Source organism: Medicago truncatula, chromosome 1 (assembly GCF_003473485.1).
Source record: "Medicago truncatula cultivar Jemalong A17 chromosome 1, MtrunA17r5.0-ANR, whole genome shotgun sequence".
Lineage (NCBI taxonomy): Eukaryota > Viridiplantae > Streptophyta > Magnoliopsida > Fabales > Fabaceae > Medicago > Medicago truncatula.
The window spans coordinates 21,802,580-21,820,914 of record NC_053042.1 but is presented as its reverse complement, the minus strand read 5'-3'; the positions used below and the strand labels follow the sequence as shown (position 1 = coordinate 21,820,914).

The window sequence follows — 18,335 nt, the reverse complement described above, 5'->3', positions numbered from 1 at the left end:
ACTCAAATTATTTAACAACAACATTCACATAATATATGCATTTCAAATTATCCAACAAAGATATTCACGTCAAACCAAATTAGATCCATCACAACATAGGTTAAATACTCTTAAACCCTCTTAATTAAACTCCTAGTACTTCTAGTTTTGAGGTTTGAAATTATTCTCCAAGTTTTGGATTGACATAGAAACGGTTATGCTGAATTTTCATAAAATTTCACTAAGACCTCCTTGGAGTATTTTCATCATATCTCAAGAACCAAAAATCATTTTCACGTCAAACCAAAGCCACTGGAAAGCTAACTCAATTATCTACAACTTTCATGTTTACACCAAAGGCCAATTCAAAACAGAAACGTGTGGAAAAGACACAAGAACATGAAACAGGACGTGATGTCAAAAAGCAACTAGGGAAAAACCCACTTTTCACCCCAAAATCCCAATTTTAACTTCCCTATGCCCAAATTTAATCCAAAAACTTGTCTAACCATTTCTATACATGTTAAGGCCCTCAAAACCATATAAAACATTGCACTAAAAATAACCCATGATCTGAACATCAATTCTACACAAATTCAACGGATTTTCTACTCTATTAACAACCAATTACAACTTCAAAACCTAATTCCCAAATTCCCATAATAACTATAACCTACAACATGCTAAACTCAATTTCAGAATTATACAACTTAGAATTAGAGCAAGTTAGTCCCACCCTTATCTTAAATTAGATGATCGGACTCTACAAGATTGCTCATCTTCTCACAAGATTCTTCTCTTCTCTGACTTCTCTCTTCTTTTGGTTTTCTCCCTTTTTCCTCCAAAAACAGGTTTCACGTAATCCTTATTTTCTAATTCTAACTATCCATTTTTATATAAATCATTAACCTACTTATTTTCTCTTATTTTCAAATCTGCTCTCAAAGTCTCAATATTCTATCCTAATATATATATATAATATAAAATATTTCTATAACAAATAACAAATAACAAATATATCACTATAACAAATATATTTATATAACATATATATTTCTACACCAAATAAGAAATATATTTCTACACCAGATAACATATATTTCTACACAAAATAACATATATTTCTACACCAAATAACATAATATTTCTACACCAAATAACATATATTTCTACACCAAATAACATAATATTTCTACACCAAATAACATATATATTTCTACACAAAATAGCATATATTTCTACACGAAATAGCATATATTTCTACACCAAATAACATAATATTTCTAACATAATATTTCTACACCAAATAACATATATATTTCTACACAAAATAACAAATATATTTCTACATCCGATAACATATATTTCTACACAAAATAACATATAACATAATATTTCTACATCAAATAACATATATTTCTACACCAAATAACATATATATTTCTACACAAAATAACAAATATATTTCTACACCCGATAACATATATTTCTACACAAAATAACATAATATTTCTACACCAAATAACATATTTCTACACCAAATAACATAATATTTCTACACCAAATAACATATATATTTCTACACAAAATAACATATATTTCTACACCAAATAACATATATTTCTACACCAAATAACATAATATTTTTACACGAAATAGCATATATTTCTACACCAAATAACATAATATTTCTACACCAAATAACATAATATTTCTACACCAAATAACATATATATTTCTACACAAAATAACAAATATATTTCTACACGTGATAACATATATTTCTACACAAAATAACATATATTTCTATGTAACGCCCCATTTTTATTTAATTATTTTTAGTTGATTTAAAGTCTTTTATATGATTTTTAAATGATTTACGTTGATTTTGTGGTGTGGTATATTTTATTAAATGACTATTTTATTATTTAATAGAATAAGTGAGAAATAGGATTTAATTGGAGTTTGGGGGTTATACGAGAATTAAGTAAACTTAGGGGGAGTAAAGTGAATATTGAGAGATTATATTTATTAAAGAATTAGAAAATAGAAGTGGGGGAAGCAGTTTTTACGTACAACAGAGAAAAGGGAGAAAAGTCAAGAAAAGGGAAGAGAATCAAGAAGGGCTGCGATTTCGATTATCTAAGGTAAGGGTGAGGCTAACTTACATTAATTTTAGTGTATATGATTCTGATTATGTTTTAACAAAAGTTATGAATAAATTTGGAGAATTGGGAATTAGGTTATGATGAGAATTGATGATTAAATGATGGAATTAGGGTGAATTGATGTAGAAATGATGAACAGACCTTAAATGTTTCATATATTGATGTTTAGAATCAGTTTTAAGGTTAGAACAATGGGTTTGGGTGAATTTTTGAGAAAAACTGTAACCTGGCCGTACTGTTATTCATCGCTCGCCTCCCGAGTGACGATCCTCGCCATAGCGAGTGATGAAGATCATCGCTCGCCTCGCGAGCAGGAGTTGTTCGCCTCGCGAGTTGCATTTCGCAGCTCGCCATAGCGAGCAAGTTTACTCGCCGTGGCGAGTGTGGGCAGAGAGCTTGCAAGATTCTGTGTTTTTGAGCTGTGAGTTTAACCTTAGGTGTTTGTGAGGGCCTGAACATGTACCTTAATGATTAGGCAAAGTTTTAGAATGAGTTTGAACTCGGAATAGGGTCAGAATGGATTCTAGAGTGTTTTACCCTAACTCGCCGTGGCGAGTAGAGGCTCTCGCCTCGCGAGCTAGTGCTTGACAGACTGCGTTGTTTAGGATTTCATGTGACTTTGTCGCACGAGAGGCTGTGAGTTGAACCTTGAGATAGCAATGAAAGATGTATAGGATTTAAACGATGAACTGTGAAGCTGGATAGGGTAAATTGAGGTTATTAATGTGATAAAAATTGTATAAGTAATACTTGGATTATGTGAAAATGCTAGACATCGTTGGATTGTATAAGATATTGTTATATCATGCTGTTGTATATTGTTGTGTTGCTGTTGATTGATTATGATTGTTAATGATCGCTGGTTTATACTTAACTGCATTCAATTAGAATGTACAATGTGTTGGTTCGAGTTGTAAGTGGCGAGTTGTCGTTCTAGGTAACGGAGTCATAGGTTGTTGACGTTGATCAAGTTGGGGAGTGAGTCATAGTTATTATGCACGGTCGTTGTCGTTGCCTATGTTGTCGTTGTCGTAGTTGAGTTGTATGCTGATATACACAAGTTGAGTCCTTCATGATTAGGAATCTGTTGAGGGCTTATGCCCTGGAATGCTTTGTCATTCAACTGTTGAGGGTTTATGCCCTGGAATGCTTTGTCATTCAAACCGTTGAGGGCTCATGCCCTGGAATGCCTTGTCATTCAAATTGTTGGGGGCTTATGCCCCGGAATGCTTAGTCATTCAACCCGTTGAAATTAGTACCACGTTGTTGTTGTTGTAGATGTTGTTGAGCGAGTTGGTGTTGTAGATGTTGTTGAGAGAGTTGTTGTGGTTGATGTCGTTGAGTGTTGTTGAATGGGCTGTTGTAGTCGTTGATAACTACTGATGTGTCGTTGTTGTTGATTGGATTAGTAAGTGTTATTAAAATTGAAGAAGTATGAATATTATCATTGGGTATATGTTGTTAATTATGTTATTTAATTAAGTTGATGATTTATATATATATATATATATCTATTATTATTGTTTGTGAATCTCACCCCTTCTGCTTGGAATTGTTGCCCTTCGTATGGGTAACTTGCAGGTATTGAAGAATATTAGAAGTGGTGGCTCAAGTGTCTTAGGGCTCTGATACGTAACGGGATGGGATATCGTTGTCATGTTTTCATTCCTTATGTATCATTATGAACCTGCTGATATTGATTTTAATCATTAAAGATATTTTGTTGAGGCCAAGTGCAAAGGATTTATTTGAAGGATGTTTAATGTTGAAAATTATTCCCGCTGCGATGAATTGATATGTTTTAATGAACTATTATTTAATGAATAGCATTTTATCCTATTCAAGAATTTTTGAAAAGCAGTGTAACACTCCGTTGTTGATTTAACTCTGATTTTACTTATTAATATGACTGTTGGGAAGTCGGGGTGTTACATATATTTCTACACCAAATAACATAATATTTCTACACCAAATAACATATATTTCTACACCAAATAACATAATATTTCTACACCAAATAACATATATATTTCTACACAAAATAACATATATTTCTACATCAAATAACATATATTTCTACACCAAATAACATAATATTTCTACTCCAAATAACATAATATTTCTACACCAAATAACAAATATATTTCTACACCAGATAACATATATGTGTCTACTAATAAATACCAACATATAACATAACAAAATATCACTCATCAAAATAAATCGACTAAATTATAAAACAACATCTAAACTCAATAAAATAAATACATAAAAAATAGGGCGTTACAAATATCAATAGCGTTATGCAAGATGGAGCGTCTTGGGACAAACGTCGAAATTAAAGTTTCATTGGTTTGATAAAGCGACTTATAAATTATGACAATTTTTTTTTTAAAATGACTTATAATTTGGGACGAAGAATTTTGTTTTGAAAGAAGGATGGAGGAAGTATTTTTTTCGGTGTTCGAACCTCGAACCTTACATTGTCCTTATTAACTGCGCTAAACTCACGAGGACAAAGAAATTATTTATTTACCAAAACATATGTTGTATATGAATTACATATATTTTTTTTTTGACAAAACTAGATCCACTAAAATATGAAAAAGATTATTAAGAAACATAAGAGAATGAAAAGACTATTAATGAAAAAAGAGAATGAAAAGAAACACTTACCAAAAAAGGAATGAAAAGATTGAGCTTAGTAATAATAATGACAAATTAATATCATTTCCAATTACGGTCACAAATAGATTTTGGTTGCGTGAAACACTATTTGTTCCTACTTAAAATTTGTCACTCCCTGGTTTCACGCCTTCACCCACTCACCCATTCTTCATTTTTCAGTTTCTCACTTTACACTCTCAACAAATCATCTCAACATTTCTATTTTCGTTCTTTAACATGTGCCCTTGATTAGGGCACAAGTTAACACCATCCATCCAATATATAAATACAAATAAACCGACTCACTCACTCACTGTTCATAGTTGGAGCAACCCTTCAATCCGGAAGACACCATGGTTAGTTTTTGTTTTGTAGAATTTTTCTGAGTGTTCCATTTTGTTGTTGCTGTTAAAAAAGATGTTTTTAGTATACATATACAGGCGTGTTTATATACTCCTCGGATTAGGTGTTTCCCGGTGACGGATATATGTATCGCGTCCGACACGACACCGATACATATGATTACTTTTAATTATGTCATTTTCTCATAGCAACAACCATCATCTTTATGAAATAGTGGTTTTTAGTTCTAATAGATTTATAAACAGTGTTAATAAGAGAGGTTTTTATACTTTAGGGAAGGTTAGTGTCAACTGCAAAATAAATTAGAGGAATGCTTAACAGATTAATTAACGGTAAGCTCAAACCCTAATTATACTTAATTATGGGTTTGATCTTAGGGGAGATTACTGTCCATCATTATGCTTAACAGATTAAACCTAATTATACATAATTATCGGTAAGCTCAAACCCTAATTATACTTAACAGATTAATGTTTCTGTGTTTTAATGATGTTTTGGTCATATTCTTCATGTATGAAGGATATGTTCTTGCAATTAGGCAACAGGCTGGTCCGTCATTTGTACGGTTTGGTTCCCCGACGACTCCAATGCAGGCTCCACCAAAATCAGCATCGGAAAGTAAAGATGGAAAACCGCTTGTATGGTGGATGTGTAGATATCTGTGCCACTGGAGTTGGTAAGCAACATAAAGATGAAAAAAGTAAGGATGGCTATGTTCCTGTGTCCAAACCAATGGAGTCACAAGCCTCAAACAGTGTTGGAAGTAAGAGAGTAAGACAACCAGAAAACTACGAAGACGAGGATTATGATATTTCTTCGAAAAAGCCACGGCAAAACAGATCATTTAACAATGATGAAGTTGAGAAAAACAACATGTCTGAAGAAACATTTTTAAGAAATACTATCGAAGATGAACATTCTTATGTTCAAGGAGATAAGGTATATCTTGATTGTCCTGATCCAGATTTCAATAATTTCGAGAAGGAAACAGCAGATGATTGTTTTGCTGTTAATCAATTTTGGGCAGTTTATGATACCACTGATGCTATGCCAAGATTTTATGCTCTTGTCAAGAAAGTAACCTTCCCTTTCAAGATGCATATTACTTGGTTGGAAGCCGACCCAGACAAGGATAGTGACGTTCATTCGTATAATGCAGGTTTGCCTATTGCTTGTGGTAAATTTAAACTTGGTAAATCTCAGAAAACTACAGCTCGTGGTATGTTCTCTCATCAGATTCTGTGTATAAAAGGAAGTGGCAAAGGCTCTTATCTAGTGTTTCCCAAGAAGGGAGAAACTTGGGCAATTTTCACAAATTGGAGTTCTAATCCAGAAAATTTCCGGAAGCGTGAATTTGCTTATGTTGAAATCCTATCAGATTTTGCTGAAAATGTTGGTGTTCAAGTAGCTTACCTAGGCAAAGTTAGAGGGTTTATTAGCCTCTTTGAGAAAACTAGGAAGAATGGAGCAAACACATTTCATATTCTACCTAACGAGCTATACAAATTCTCACATCGAGTGCCTTCTTATAAGATGAGCGTTGATGAAAGGAAAGATGTTCCAAAAGATTGTTTTGAACTTGATACTGCTGCACTGCCAACCGATATATTTGAAGCTGAAAAAAATTCCTCAATCCTTGGAAGATCAAGGGAAAAAGTATGAATAGTGGCATGTTAGCTTAATGAGGGGTACAAAGTAAGAACATAGATTTGAGAATTGGAAATAGATATGGACATAGAAAGACTAGCATAGGAAAGAAACATGATACTTCTTCCCAATTTCTGTTCTTTTTTAGCAGTTTATGATACTATGTTTTTTCTTTGTCTATGAAGTTCGCATTAAAAATTAAACTACTTATGAGTCATAAAGATGATCAAGCTTACTTTACGGCTTGATTGGAATCAGTTCTATTTTTTTTCCTTGCTCTCAAATTTTGTTCACTGCTCAAGTCTTATTTTGTTATAAACTAGTTATGGATTCAAGGGCTCTTTCTGTCAGAATCTGCAAACGTTCTTCTAGACAGCACTATTCATGTATGCGAGTGGACTAACCTTCAGGTACCCTATAATTTAGAAAATGTATGGCACCTTCAGGTAACCGAGTGGAGTGCAAGTGAAAGTAAATATAGAAAAGGTTTGTGTCAACATGAAAGTGCTATCATCAACTACAGGTTATGTGTCAAGCATTTTACAGCATGAATGTATAATCAGAAGCAGAGAAAACAGAAGGGTTTTGTTTATAACTGCTCTCGTAATTTTACAAGCATTTTGCTACATTTTACTATTCTTGACTAAGCACTTTACTACTGTTTCTAAGTCTTAAAAATTTCTTGAAGACTCAACATACAATGATTGTTCAAATTATTTCCAATACTCTTGTACAATTTATTTTCAGTTCTTTGGCCATTGCTCAATTGTAAACTTTGTGTGTCGAGTCTAATTAGTTTTGTATTTAAGCTAATAGTAGTTCAGTTTCAAGCCTTCACATGGATGTCATCCTTCTTCCTGGATGACTATTTTATCATTAAACACATCAAACAAAGGCTGAATAAATTGTTATATACAATGATTGGATTCTAGCATTAACGATTCATTCAAAGAGTAGGGTTAATAACACTCATTTTAACATTATCTTTCCAACATTCATTCTTTAATTAGGTGAAATCATGCGAGTCCAGCAATTTTATGTTGAGTTCCAATTCCAAAATGGTACAAAATCAATATCTAAGCACTGGATAGTATCTGTCACCGTCAAAATTGATAGAAAACCCACCAGTTATCAGAAGTTAGTTTCTGATGGAACAAACATATCGGAACGTAAGTTCCTAGAATTCCCCACAAAAGAACATGTTGCATTCTAGTCCAACAAATCCCATTTTGTTTATGGTTAACAATGGTGATTTTGAATCACAGTTGAAATTTTGCTGGTCATTTTTTTTTTAAGTAATCATCACATTGGACAATTCATGTGTGCTATTGAGAATTATTTGTGAACAAAAATTACATTAGTGGATGTTTTTTTTTTACAGTTTATGCGTGTAGTATCTAATTTGTTTACATGAAATTACACTTTTATTATTAAAAAAAATTACGAAAGGAGAGAATTATTAGTTAAAATGACACTAATGACTATTCTACAATCTATTTCAGAGGAATTTGAACTCCGTCCATTTAAGTTAAAATGTCAAACTCAGAACACCTCGTTAATTTTACATGAAAAAGGCAGCCTTGATGATAGAAAACAATAGACTGGCTGGTTAACTTGGCAACTGATATTTATGTAATGATCTAGGCAGATTTTGAAAGGGTTGAATTATTTGCACATTCATGAACCCTGTTTATGTTCTTCAGAATTTGCTTCTCTCAAGAATTCATACACGGAAACACTCTTATAGCACTGCACTGTGATTCACGATTTCTGCAAATTGGCGTGATTTCCTCCGATTTGGTTTTCTCTATTTACAAAAATTTGGCAAACGTAAATTCTTGCTTACAACTTTGTTCACGAGTTATGATTCTAAAATTTCACTTACAACTTTTTTTTCTTTAGACCATTGTAATATTATCAAATTACAACAGTTTAATTAAATACTTTGCCAAATTTTCCACATATGTCATTGATCTTGTATAGGCATTAGCTAAACTTGCAGCAATTAACATTCAAGTATCAGCTCAAGACAACTTCACTGTGAACATTGCCATCCTCCATCCTTATCCATGATCGTAGAGAAAAGGGATTGTGAGTGATCTCCAAAATCCGAGCTCCTCTAGGCCAATTTCCATAGCCACCATAGCCAGTATGCCTAGCATAGCATAGCCATAGTTTCTTGTATGGGCAGCACCAATCCAATCCATGGTCGTGTCCTACAAATACTGCCTGCCATTATCAAAAGGAAAAGAACTTCAACAGGATTCCAATATTCAATATCATATTTTAAGAAATACCATCACAAAAACAAAACATTTATCTAGCTTCTCTAAAGTATACAATCCACAAAAAAGTACACCAAAATTCTGCTGTTCCATCTACAAACAAGTGAGAGTTAAGAGTTTCGCCTCCTACTTAGAATATGCAATACGCTTGTAATGGGCACCTAGGCATTCAAGTAAACTGAGAAACCTATCCTGTTCTCAGTTTCTCATCATGTCACAAAATCAAAAAATAAAACAGTCACAAAGTTAAATTATAATCAAACAAAAGACACGTCAAACTTTATGGAATATTTTAGAAATTCATTGTACAAATATAGTAGGTTGCTTTGACCTTACCTTGACTGAGGTTCTTTTCACAAGAAGATCCATGATACCCATTTCACCTTCTTGAGCAGCGACTTTTTCCTTGTTGATTGAACCAACACAAGGCTTTCGTATGCCAAACTTAGGTGCCACAGCCTTATAGGCCTTACTTGGTATATGCCAGAAAATAATCTCAGGAACTCTGCCATACAATATGTTGTCTTGTTAGGATTATACTACGATACGTGATAGTACTTAAATAAAAAAACACCTATTAGAAATCAACTACTGATCCAAAATTAATGTAATCTTTCCTTGCTATAGGTTATGTTTATTTAATGGTTTTTCAGTGTACCTAGAGTCAGCATTAATTTCTTCAGATTTCTTTAGAAACCATTCTGCTTGGCCACTGGATATGACTTCTGGATAGGAACCACCACCAGAATCTAGGAAGTAGAGGAAAGCAACTGGTGATTGCGGATCATCTGGCGAGGAAACTTGAAGAACATAATTTGATACACTAGGCCAAAGTTTTCTTGGACCATAGCTAGAAAACGATGCATTATACTTGATCTCATTTTTCATCAGCTCCAGTCTTCCTGTTCCTCTGAAGCTACATTCATCTTCTCCTGAAATTTATCAAATATGCTTTTCGATTAATATATTTCAAACATAATCTTATGAAAGAGAGTGTGAGAGCCTGCAGGCACAAACTATCTAAAACTGAAATAATGGATGATGAAGCCAAAATTTTAATCAGAAAAATGTATTGTAGAAATTCTATCCAAAAAGGAATTATAAAAAAAATGTGAAATCAAAATGTCACTATATTTGAAAATTGGTGCAGTCACTTTAATAGCAAATAAATGGCTTTTCGTTGAATAAGTTTTCTAACTCTCGACCCTTTGCTTATTTGGTTTGCCACTAACTTCTTAAATCTCCTCCCAATCTCAACTATCTCTACAGTAATTGTAATTTTACAATTGACTAGAAATTCAAACACAATAAGGCCATTTCAAGCTCTCTGACTTCATCTGATTCGTAGTTGCTACTTAGCGAGTAATAACCTGCTATGAAGGGTTTGTTTATCTTTCTTTCGTTTGTTTATCTAGCAACATTACTTGCGTCATCTATGCTAACTGTCTGATGGACTTAAAAATGGAGGATGATGAAATGATTTAGTTAGCCAAGAAAACATTTTAGGAAGTTTCAAACAAGAAACTTGATAAGATTGCAATAAACCTTTACAATCCAGAAGAAAAAATGTTTCAAAGATCAGGTCAAGGTTTTAAAGTAAGGTTGCAAGTCTTGATGTAGAGGAAACTTATGAACAAATGTGATTTATGTGACTGCAGTTGCAGTCACAGTCGATTAATCACAGAGGCAACAAAATCCTCTACATTGTGATCACAATTGCAATTGTGGCCGCAATTAGACGTTGGAAGACTTCCAAACATGGTTTCTACCAAAAGGACGTGTCTTGTTGCATTTGAGCAAACTGGGTTTGGGGTCTTTTATTCCGACTAAATGTAATGATTGAAACAATTATAACCGTGTCTATTACTATGTATTTCTGATTATTACCTGAACATGAAGCACTGGTTTGAGGACAATGAATTGGAGGAATTCCAGGAGCAGAGAACCAGTCCAATGGCCACTGAAATGGAGCATCATCATGGTTTCCGAATACACTAGCCCAAGGAATGCCTCGATTTCTTGCTGGAGAGGTTGCTTGATCCCAATACAAACTTGCATTTTCAATCATTATATTGTTAGCAGTAATGACATCACCAAGATATATTACAAAATCTGTCATATAGTTAACCAGATTAGTATTTGGCATTCGTAGACATTGAAAATCATACCACTAGAAAAAGAAAAGAAAAAAGTATTCAATTAAATCTGTCACACAATTAACCTGATTAGTATTATAAAATTGGTGATGATTAAATATCTAGAGATAATGATAATACTATCTCTGTTTGATTCATTTCAAGTGTCATTGTATTTCTTCATCTCAAATCATTTATCACTCTAGAATACAATGACAACATTTAGTAACTTCTTTGAATATACTACCTATGTTGAGATTTGTCTTCAAATTTGTGGTCTGGAAGAACAGGGAAATCGTGACACGAATTTGGCATCGTGACACGATTTCGTGGTGCCGTGAGCTAGTCTGCAGGGTGCCAAATCGTGACACGATTGTGGGAAATCGTGACACGATTGTGAAACTTGCTCGTTAAGTATCCTTGATAAGGACTGGTCATACCTTGGGTGGTACGCAAATCGTGGCATGATTTGGAAAATCGTGACACAATTGCTTCAGAGGAAGGCTAGTATATAAAGTGTTCTTGTGCATCTTTGAAGGGGGGTTGGAAGAGAGAGACTTGGGAAATCAAATGGAGCAACTCTAGGGTTTAGGGTTCTTTGATTAGAGTATCTCTTGGGTTGAAAACATGGGAAACACCTTGTAGAGGGAAAATCATTGACTGTCTTGGTGAGATTGGGAAAAGGGTAGAAATTAGGGTTGTTCATTGTGAACTTGTCAAATCTAATTTCTTGTAACCTTTTGTATCCCTTTTTTGTAAGAACTCTTTGATAGTGGATTGGAGAGTACAATCTCTCCTCCAGAGTAGGTCAAGTTTGGACCGAACTGGGTGAACAATCTCTTGGTGTCTTTGTTTTCTTCTTCCCTCTCCTTTTATCTTGTGATTGTGTATTGTGTTTCTCACTTGTTTCCTAGATTAGATCTAGGTGGTGTTTTGTTGATTATTGCTTGCACACACACTTTGTTTGGTGGTTACTACTTTCCTTTGCTCCACACATCATACTTGGTACAGGTGTGGTTTCGTTAGGAATTCACAACAACCTAGGTTCAATTAAATAGTCTACGTAACTACTTCACTATTTCTACTACTTTCAACCACTCCATTTATAAAAGTATTTTGGTCTGGACGCATTATTTACACAAAGATCAATCAATAAAATCATTAAAATAAAATACCACTATGTCAAGTCCTACTCCCCAGTGAGGGAATTAGGAATATTAGATCAGGTGGTAAGAGTTTAACTCATTAAGCATTGGTTGTATATACTCCCTCTCGAATGAAACATAAGCAAAAACGGTATTTGAAAATTTGATGCATGTGGACTAAAATTTTAACCACTTGCATTGAAATTTCAATTACCACTTTTGTTTATATTTCATTTTAGAAGGAGTCAGCACCACACTTTCTCGGCTGATCCCACACGTTTTTATTGTTAATATAAATTAAGTTTTTTTTTTTCAGGGGAAAATAAATTCATGTTGTTTGAATGTAATAATAGACTTGGCCATGTGCCCAATTAGTCTCTTAAGAAAATCTCAGTGCATTTCCTTTATAATAAAAGTAGAGATACAAGATAGAATTTTAATATGAATACGAAAACTAGTATGACACAGAAACAACTTTGTTAAACAATGAACGACTTCATTGACCGGTCTCCTAATGAACCTATAAAAAAATATTTTTCAACTTTACGTAAAATACATCATCCGATCAATATTATAAGAAAATATACATTTTAGATTCATTGAATTAACGATATATGTGATCATTATTATAGACCACATACATCGTTTATTGAATGAATCTAAAATATTGATTTTTGATTATAACAATGACCGTATTGTGTAAATTGATAAAATTTTCAATACATAGTTTCAATTTTTTAAATATATTTGAAAATTATAAATGAAAGATGTGTCACATGAAGCTCATTTAATACTAAAAAACCGAGAGTTTCATGTGTAATTTTGGTGATGAATCAGTGTGATAATCAAAATATATATGAATAAGTGTCCACATGGAATATATATGAATTGACCAAAATAACCCTAGTAGATTTGGTGATGATCAGTGATAATCAAAAGTTGAGAAATAAGGGAATAAGAAGTAGCAACTGACCTGGAGTTTCATGGTGGAGCACCGTATTCATGACATTGATGGAGTTTACATCTTGAAGTGGGCCCCAGTCAGTCCACGCGTCCTCCCCAAAATGCAGGTCCGCAAACAACGCAACCTTAAACGGTGCACCTGCTCGCATCATAACCTGCCTCTCCGCATCAGCAGCTTGAGCCAGTTTGAATCGTATGGCTGAAGATGTTTGATGGGATGACGATCCAATGGTGGAGAATACAAAGAGAAATAGTGATGATAGAAGAAACCTCTTCCATAACCATGAGCTTCCACAAGTCTCCATAGATTCAACAGAAACCTTTGTTAGAAGAAGGGTGCGTGCGTTGGTTGCATTACGCAATTAAAGTGACAAAAACGCCCTTATCAATCAACCCTTTGTCATGGTAATTACCGTCGTTGAGTTTGGGAATCATTTCAGCTACCGCTATTAAGTTCGAATTCGAATGATTCTAGTATATTCTTTCCGTCTCATTCATTCTTTACAAAACATATTACTTTCCCTTTATGAAAAAATAAAATAAATAAATAATTAATATCTAATTTAGTCTTTAAATTATCTTCATCTGACTAATTTCATCGTTGATCCATCAAAATTCATATTCATTTGATCCATCCGTTATAAAATTCATCAAATACATATATTATATAAAAAACTGTTGATGGATTGATTTGGATCCGTCCATTTAAAATTATGAATGAGTTAAATTTGTTTAACAATCGCTTGAAATTTTTGTTTATTTGATAAAAAAAACATTATTTATAAAAATAATTTAATAAATTGATAAAAGAAATTTTTTTATTTAAATATTTAAATATTATTATCTTAATATTTTATTGAAATATTTAATATTGTTTTATTATTGGTGGTAATCAACGTCGGAGCTTTGTAGCCAAGGTCTATGCTACAATCATCAAGTTCAAGACTTTCATCTTCAATCTTGACTTCATTTCAACATTCTTATCAATATCAACTTTTTTCTTCGAAGTCAAGGTATTGAACTGATGTTTTGGATCAGACTCTGAAGAAGTCAGACTCTGAAGGCCATGAACATCTGAAAGATTGACGACTCTAAGGTATCCAAACTCTGAATGGCATCTCACCATCAGAAGGCTCAGACTGATTTTGTCCTCTTCTGACTACGTGCAGAAACAAACAAAGAACTTCAAAGACAATTGAAATAAAACAGATAATTTAATTTGAAAAAAATGAATTTAAAATGACCTTTCAATGACATTAACCAAATAAAAAAAAAAAAAACATTACAATATCTCTGCTTCTCAAGGACACAAATTTATGTCCTCAGATTTTCCTCTATATAAGGAGCTGAAAACTTGAAGAATCAAGATATACTTTGCATATTCTTACAAGGGCCCTTACTTTTTCAAAATCATAGCGCACTAAACACTTATAATTCTTACAAATATTTTATCTTAGAAATTCATAAGTCTTAAGAGTCTAATCTGAATTGTGTTGATTACTAAAAAATCTTTTATTTAATTAAAGAAGTCTCTTGCTTTTGTGCATGAGCATTGAAATTCTCTTTCTTATGTGATTGAACATTTAAAGTCTCTTTCTTTGTATGGTTGAGCATTTGTAAAATACCTTAAAAATTCAAGGGGACTAGACATTCTCAGTTTGTTAAAGAAACTAGTACAAACTCTCTCTCTCTCTCTCTCTCTCTCTCTCCCTCTCTCTCTCTCTCTCTCTCTCTCACCATTTCTTAAACGCTTAGAAAAAGTTTGAATAAGCAAACATAAGTCAACTCCCTCCTTTTGTTGTCACAAAAAAATATCCTGAGAAAAACTACCAATCTTGTCTTATGCTGAATATGGCTCTGGTAGTATTGGTACTGGTGCACAAATACAATATGATTACAACAACACTTTTACCCCTGAAAAGAAAAAATCTTCAGTCTGACCTCTAACCTCTGTAACGCCATTTTTTATTATTTATTTATTTTATTGAGTTTAGGTGTCTTTTTATAATTTAGTCGATTTATTTTGATGAGTGATATTTTGTTATGTTATATGTTGGTATTTATTAGTATAATATATATGTTATTTGGTGTAGAAATATATATGTTATCTGATGTAGAAATATATTTGTTATTTAGTATAGAAATATATATGTTATGTGGTGTAGAAATATATTTGTTATTTGGTGTAGAAATATATATGTTATGTGGTGTAGAAATATATTTGTTATGAGTTTTGATGTTGAGTTTAGTAACATTCTGGTTATTAAAATTGTATTCTTAATATTATATAATTAAAGTCGGGGAAATAGGGTGTTACATTTTGGACATGACCACACCAATACAGAACAAAGTATGGGAAGCACACGAGTCAGAAGTCAAGCCAGAGTATTATAAAGACATCTTGTGAAAAGCTTGATTTGCTAGACGAGCTGAGCAAGGTGAAAGCAAGCCAATACTGAGAGTTCTAGAGGGAAAAATTTAAGGTGGTTCGCTAGACGAGTTTGGTCTTCCTAGAGAACTAAGGCGGATCAAAAAAATATTTGAAGACATCTGGATTTTCCCTTTGTTGAAGAAACCTTGATTTTCTAGGAAAACCAGGTCTTGCCTAGCGAACTTAACATTTCAAAACATCTATATAAATAGAGTTGTAGGTCATTTTAGTTGAACTTGACCATTGTAAACGGAACCAAAATAGAGAGACACTGAGAGCATATAGTATGAGTCATCATTGAAGGGCTAGGAAGATTGGAATCAATATTGGCAATGCTTCTCCAACATCTATCAACTCTCTATGTTAGTTATGCATATCATGGGTTGCATGTAAATAGATAGGAATCTATGTAGTACTCTTAATCTGGTTGGTTGTATATGATTTATGGATTCAATATAATCTTTAATTTAAATTCATTTTTAATGCTTTGTCGGCGATGTAGTGTTCCACAATTGATCTTTTGATTTTGTTTGAGGTTAGCCAGTTTGACAATCTAAAGGACATAGTTTAAATTATGTATATGTGTTATAGCGTTAGAGATAACGTGTATGTCTATATTCATGTATAACTACTTGCGTTTATTCCATTAAAATAATCGTCTATTTTGCCACTGGCGCATCAGAAGTCGGTTGGTTCAATTTATCTCACATCGTTAACTAAACATGGAGACGTATGTCGAAGGATAGGTGGAGTTATATAATAGGCATAAAAATATACAATCAATTAAAAGTAAACATACGAGAAATAGTTATTGAAGTTTAATCCCAACACAACTTTATCCTTTTTGTTTCATTTTACTTTGATTAACGTCAACAAAACGCTTTTACAAAACTTTGTTTAGAAATTATGTCGTTACGAGAAAAAAAATCAAGCTAAACATTGTCTTCGAGGATTCAATATTTTATTTTTGAAAAAGATAAGAGACTCCTCCTTTACAACTACAAGACAGTTTTTTCAAGAATTAAATTTTGGTTTAAATATATCATTGATACATGTACTTTCATCACTTTTTGGTTGTAATTACACTTTGTAAAAAAAAGCTAATAATTCCTAAATTTTGTTTTTTAATGTGCATGTGGTGTTAAGTAACTGAGCCATGTGGCACTTCGTTATTATTTAGTTTTTGACGTTAGATTAACAAAGGAAGTAATAACATTTTTTTTTACAAAGTACAAAAACCAATACCAAAAAATGGTAAAAGTACAAGAACCAATGACATATTTAAGTTTATTTTTAGCTAATATAAATATTAGATTTTACTAATCAAACAATTGAATTAAAAGTTCTTAATCAATAAAACGATTTTGACACAGTGATAATAAGTTGTATTCTTTTCACTAACAATTATTAAATCAATGAAATTACATATAAAAAAATAAATTCAAAAATATTTTTGTAATTTCGATGAATACACCATAATATAAACTACTATGGTGACATGAGATTTTTCTAGAACAAGCAAGTGCAAATACTCAAAAAGCATGGGTCATCATCATCATGGTAACTGATGAACACAACAACAGTTGGCAACAAAAAGAACACAATGGTGGTGCAAGTGTTGATGACATTGCTTCTTTTACCTTTTCCTTACTCTGCTAAACTAAAGTGTTACAACAAAAACCTCCTAAATTTACATTGTGTGTTATTTTGGGTTATCAATTTTCTTCAATCTCAATCCACTCAACTTTCACGTTTTTTTGTTTTGTATTCTTTCTCTTTAATCCGCATTTCTTTCTTCTTTTTCCGAATATTCTGCATACTTTTTGTTCATCTCTTCTATATTAATATGCTATTACATTTCCTCTTGATACTCACTACCCTCTTCTGGTTTTCTTCTTCTTGTTTTCAAGAAAACATTGTTCTTTCATTCTTTTGCTTACCATGCCTAAAAAACGAAATGCTGAAGTTTCTTCTAATCACCGGAGTGGACCTTTACGTTAGTTTTTACAATTTATTTAGTTTATCCGATTATGTTTATTTCATTTATTTCAAAAAATTCTGAATTAGTGATATAATTGATGATGAAGAACATTTTTTCCTTTTTTAATGTGCATAATTGTTGTTTTAGTTTAAATGTTCTATATTGAATGGCCATGATATTTTGTTTTGAAGTTGCCACTATTATTTGAACTAGCTTTTGATTAGTGGGGAGAGACTTAGAGCTTTTGGTTGTGTTCATGCTTTGCATGTCCACCTGTTTGATTAGTCCTAACATTTTTCAACAATCGAATTGACGAAGCTTATTGTCAAACTAAATTTCCTTTTCTGGGATAGCTTGTGAAGTTGTAACAATTTTGATTTATGCTGTTTTTGAATTGAAACTATCTTTATTTTGGAAATTTCCATGTTGGATTCTAACTCGTTTAACGTATCCTTGACTTGAAATAGAATAGCACAAAGTTTATCCATTTTAGTTTATCTTTTCCTTTTGATTTTGTATGGATTTGGTGTTTGACGTTCTTTTAACGAAAGTCGTGTCAGTATCTAATAAT

The 18,335-nt window shown here is 32.5% G+C and overlaps 2 protein-coding genes across 2 annotated transcripts; one reads left to right on the top strand and one right to left on the bottom strand.

Moving 5' to 3' along the window:
• The first annotated feature begins 5,801 nt into the window (after nt 1-5,801).
• On the top strand, nt 5,802-6,839 carry LOC25483345 (uncharacterized). The gene has a single exon (XM_013612020.2). It carries the CDS (start codon nt 5,802-5,804, stop codon nt 6,837-6,839), a length of 1,038 nt encoding a protein of 345 aa, XP_013467474.2.
• Nucleotides 6,840-8,591: 1,752 nt separating this feature from the next.
• On the bottom strand, nt 8,592-13,855 carry LOC25483344 (probable inactive purple acid phosphatase 16). The gene is made up of 5 exons (XM_013612019.3): nt 13,363-13,855; nt 10,997-11,221; nt 9,768-10,041; nt 9,446-9,614; nt 8,592-9,053 (listed from the first exon to the last, which is right to left on the bottom strand). The coding sequence occupies exons 1-5, from the start codon at nt 13,655-13,657 to the stop codon at nt 8,844-8,846; spliced, it is 1,173 nt and encodes a 390-aa protein (XP_013467473.2). The 5' UTR covers nt 13,658-13,855; the 3' UTR covers nt 8,592-8,843.
• Between the last annotated feature and the right edge of the window lie 4,480 nt (nt 13,856-18,335).

Coding starts and splice junctions, on each gene's coding strand:
- LOC25483345 (XM_013612020.2), top strand. CDS start 5,802: ATGGAAAACCGCTTGTATGGTGGATGTGTAGATATCTGTGCCACTGGA.
- LOC25483344 (XM_013612019.3), bottom strand. CDS start 13,657: ATGGAGACTTGTGGAAGCTCATGGTTATGGAAGAGGTTTCTTCTATCA. Junction 11,222..13,362: donor GCTCCACCATGAAACTCCAG/GTCAGTTGCTAC, acceptor ACTATATGACAG/ATTTTGTAATATATCTTGGT. Junction 9,054..9,445: donor TGAAAAGAACCTCAGTCAAG/GTAAGGTCAAAG, acceptor TGATAATGGCAG/GCAGTATTTGTAGGACACGA.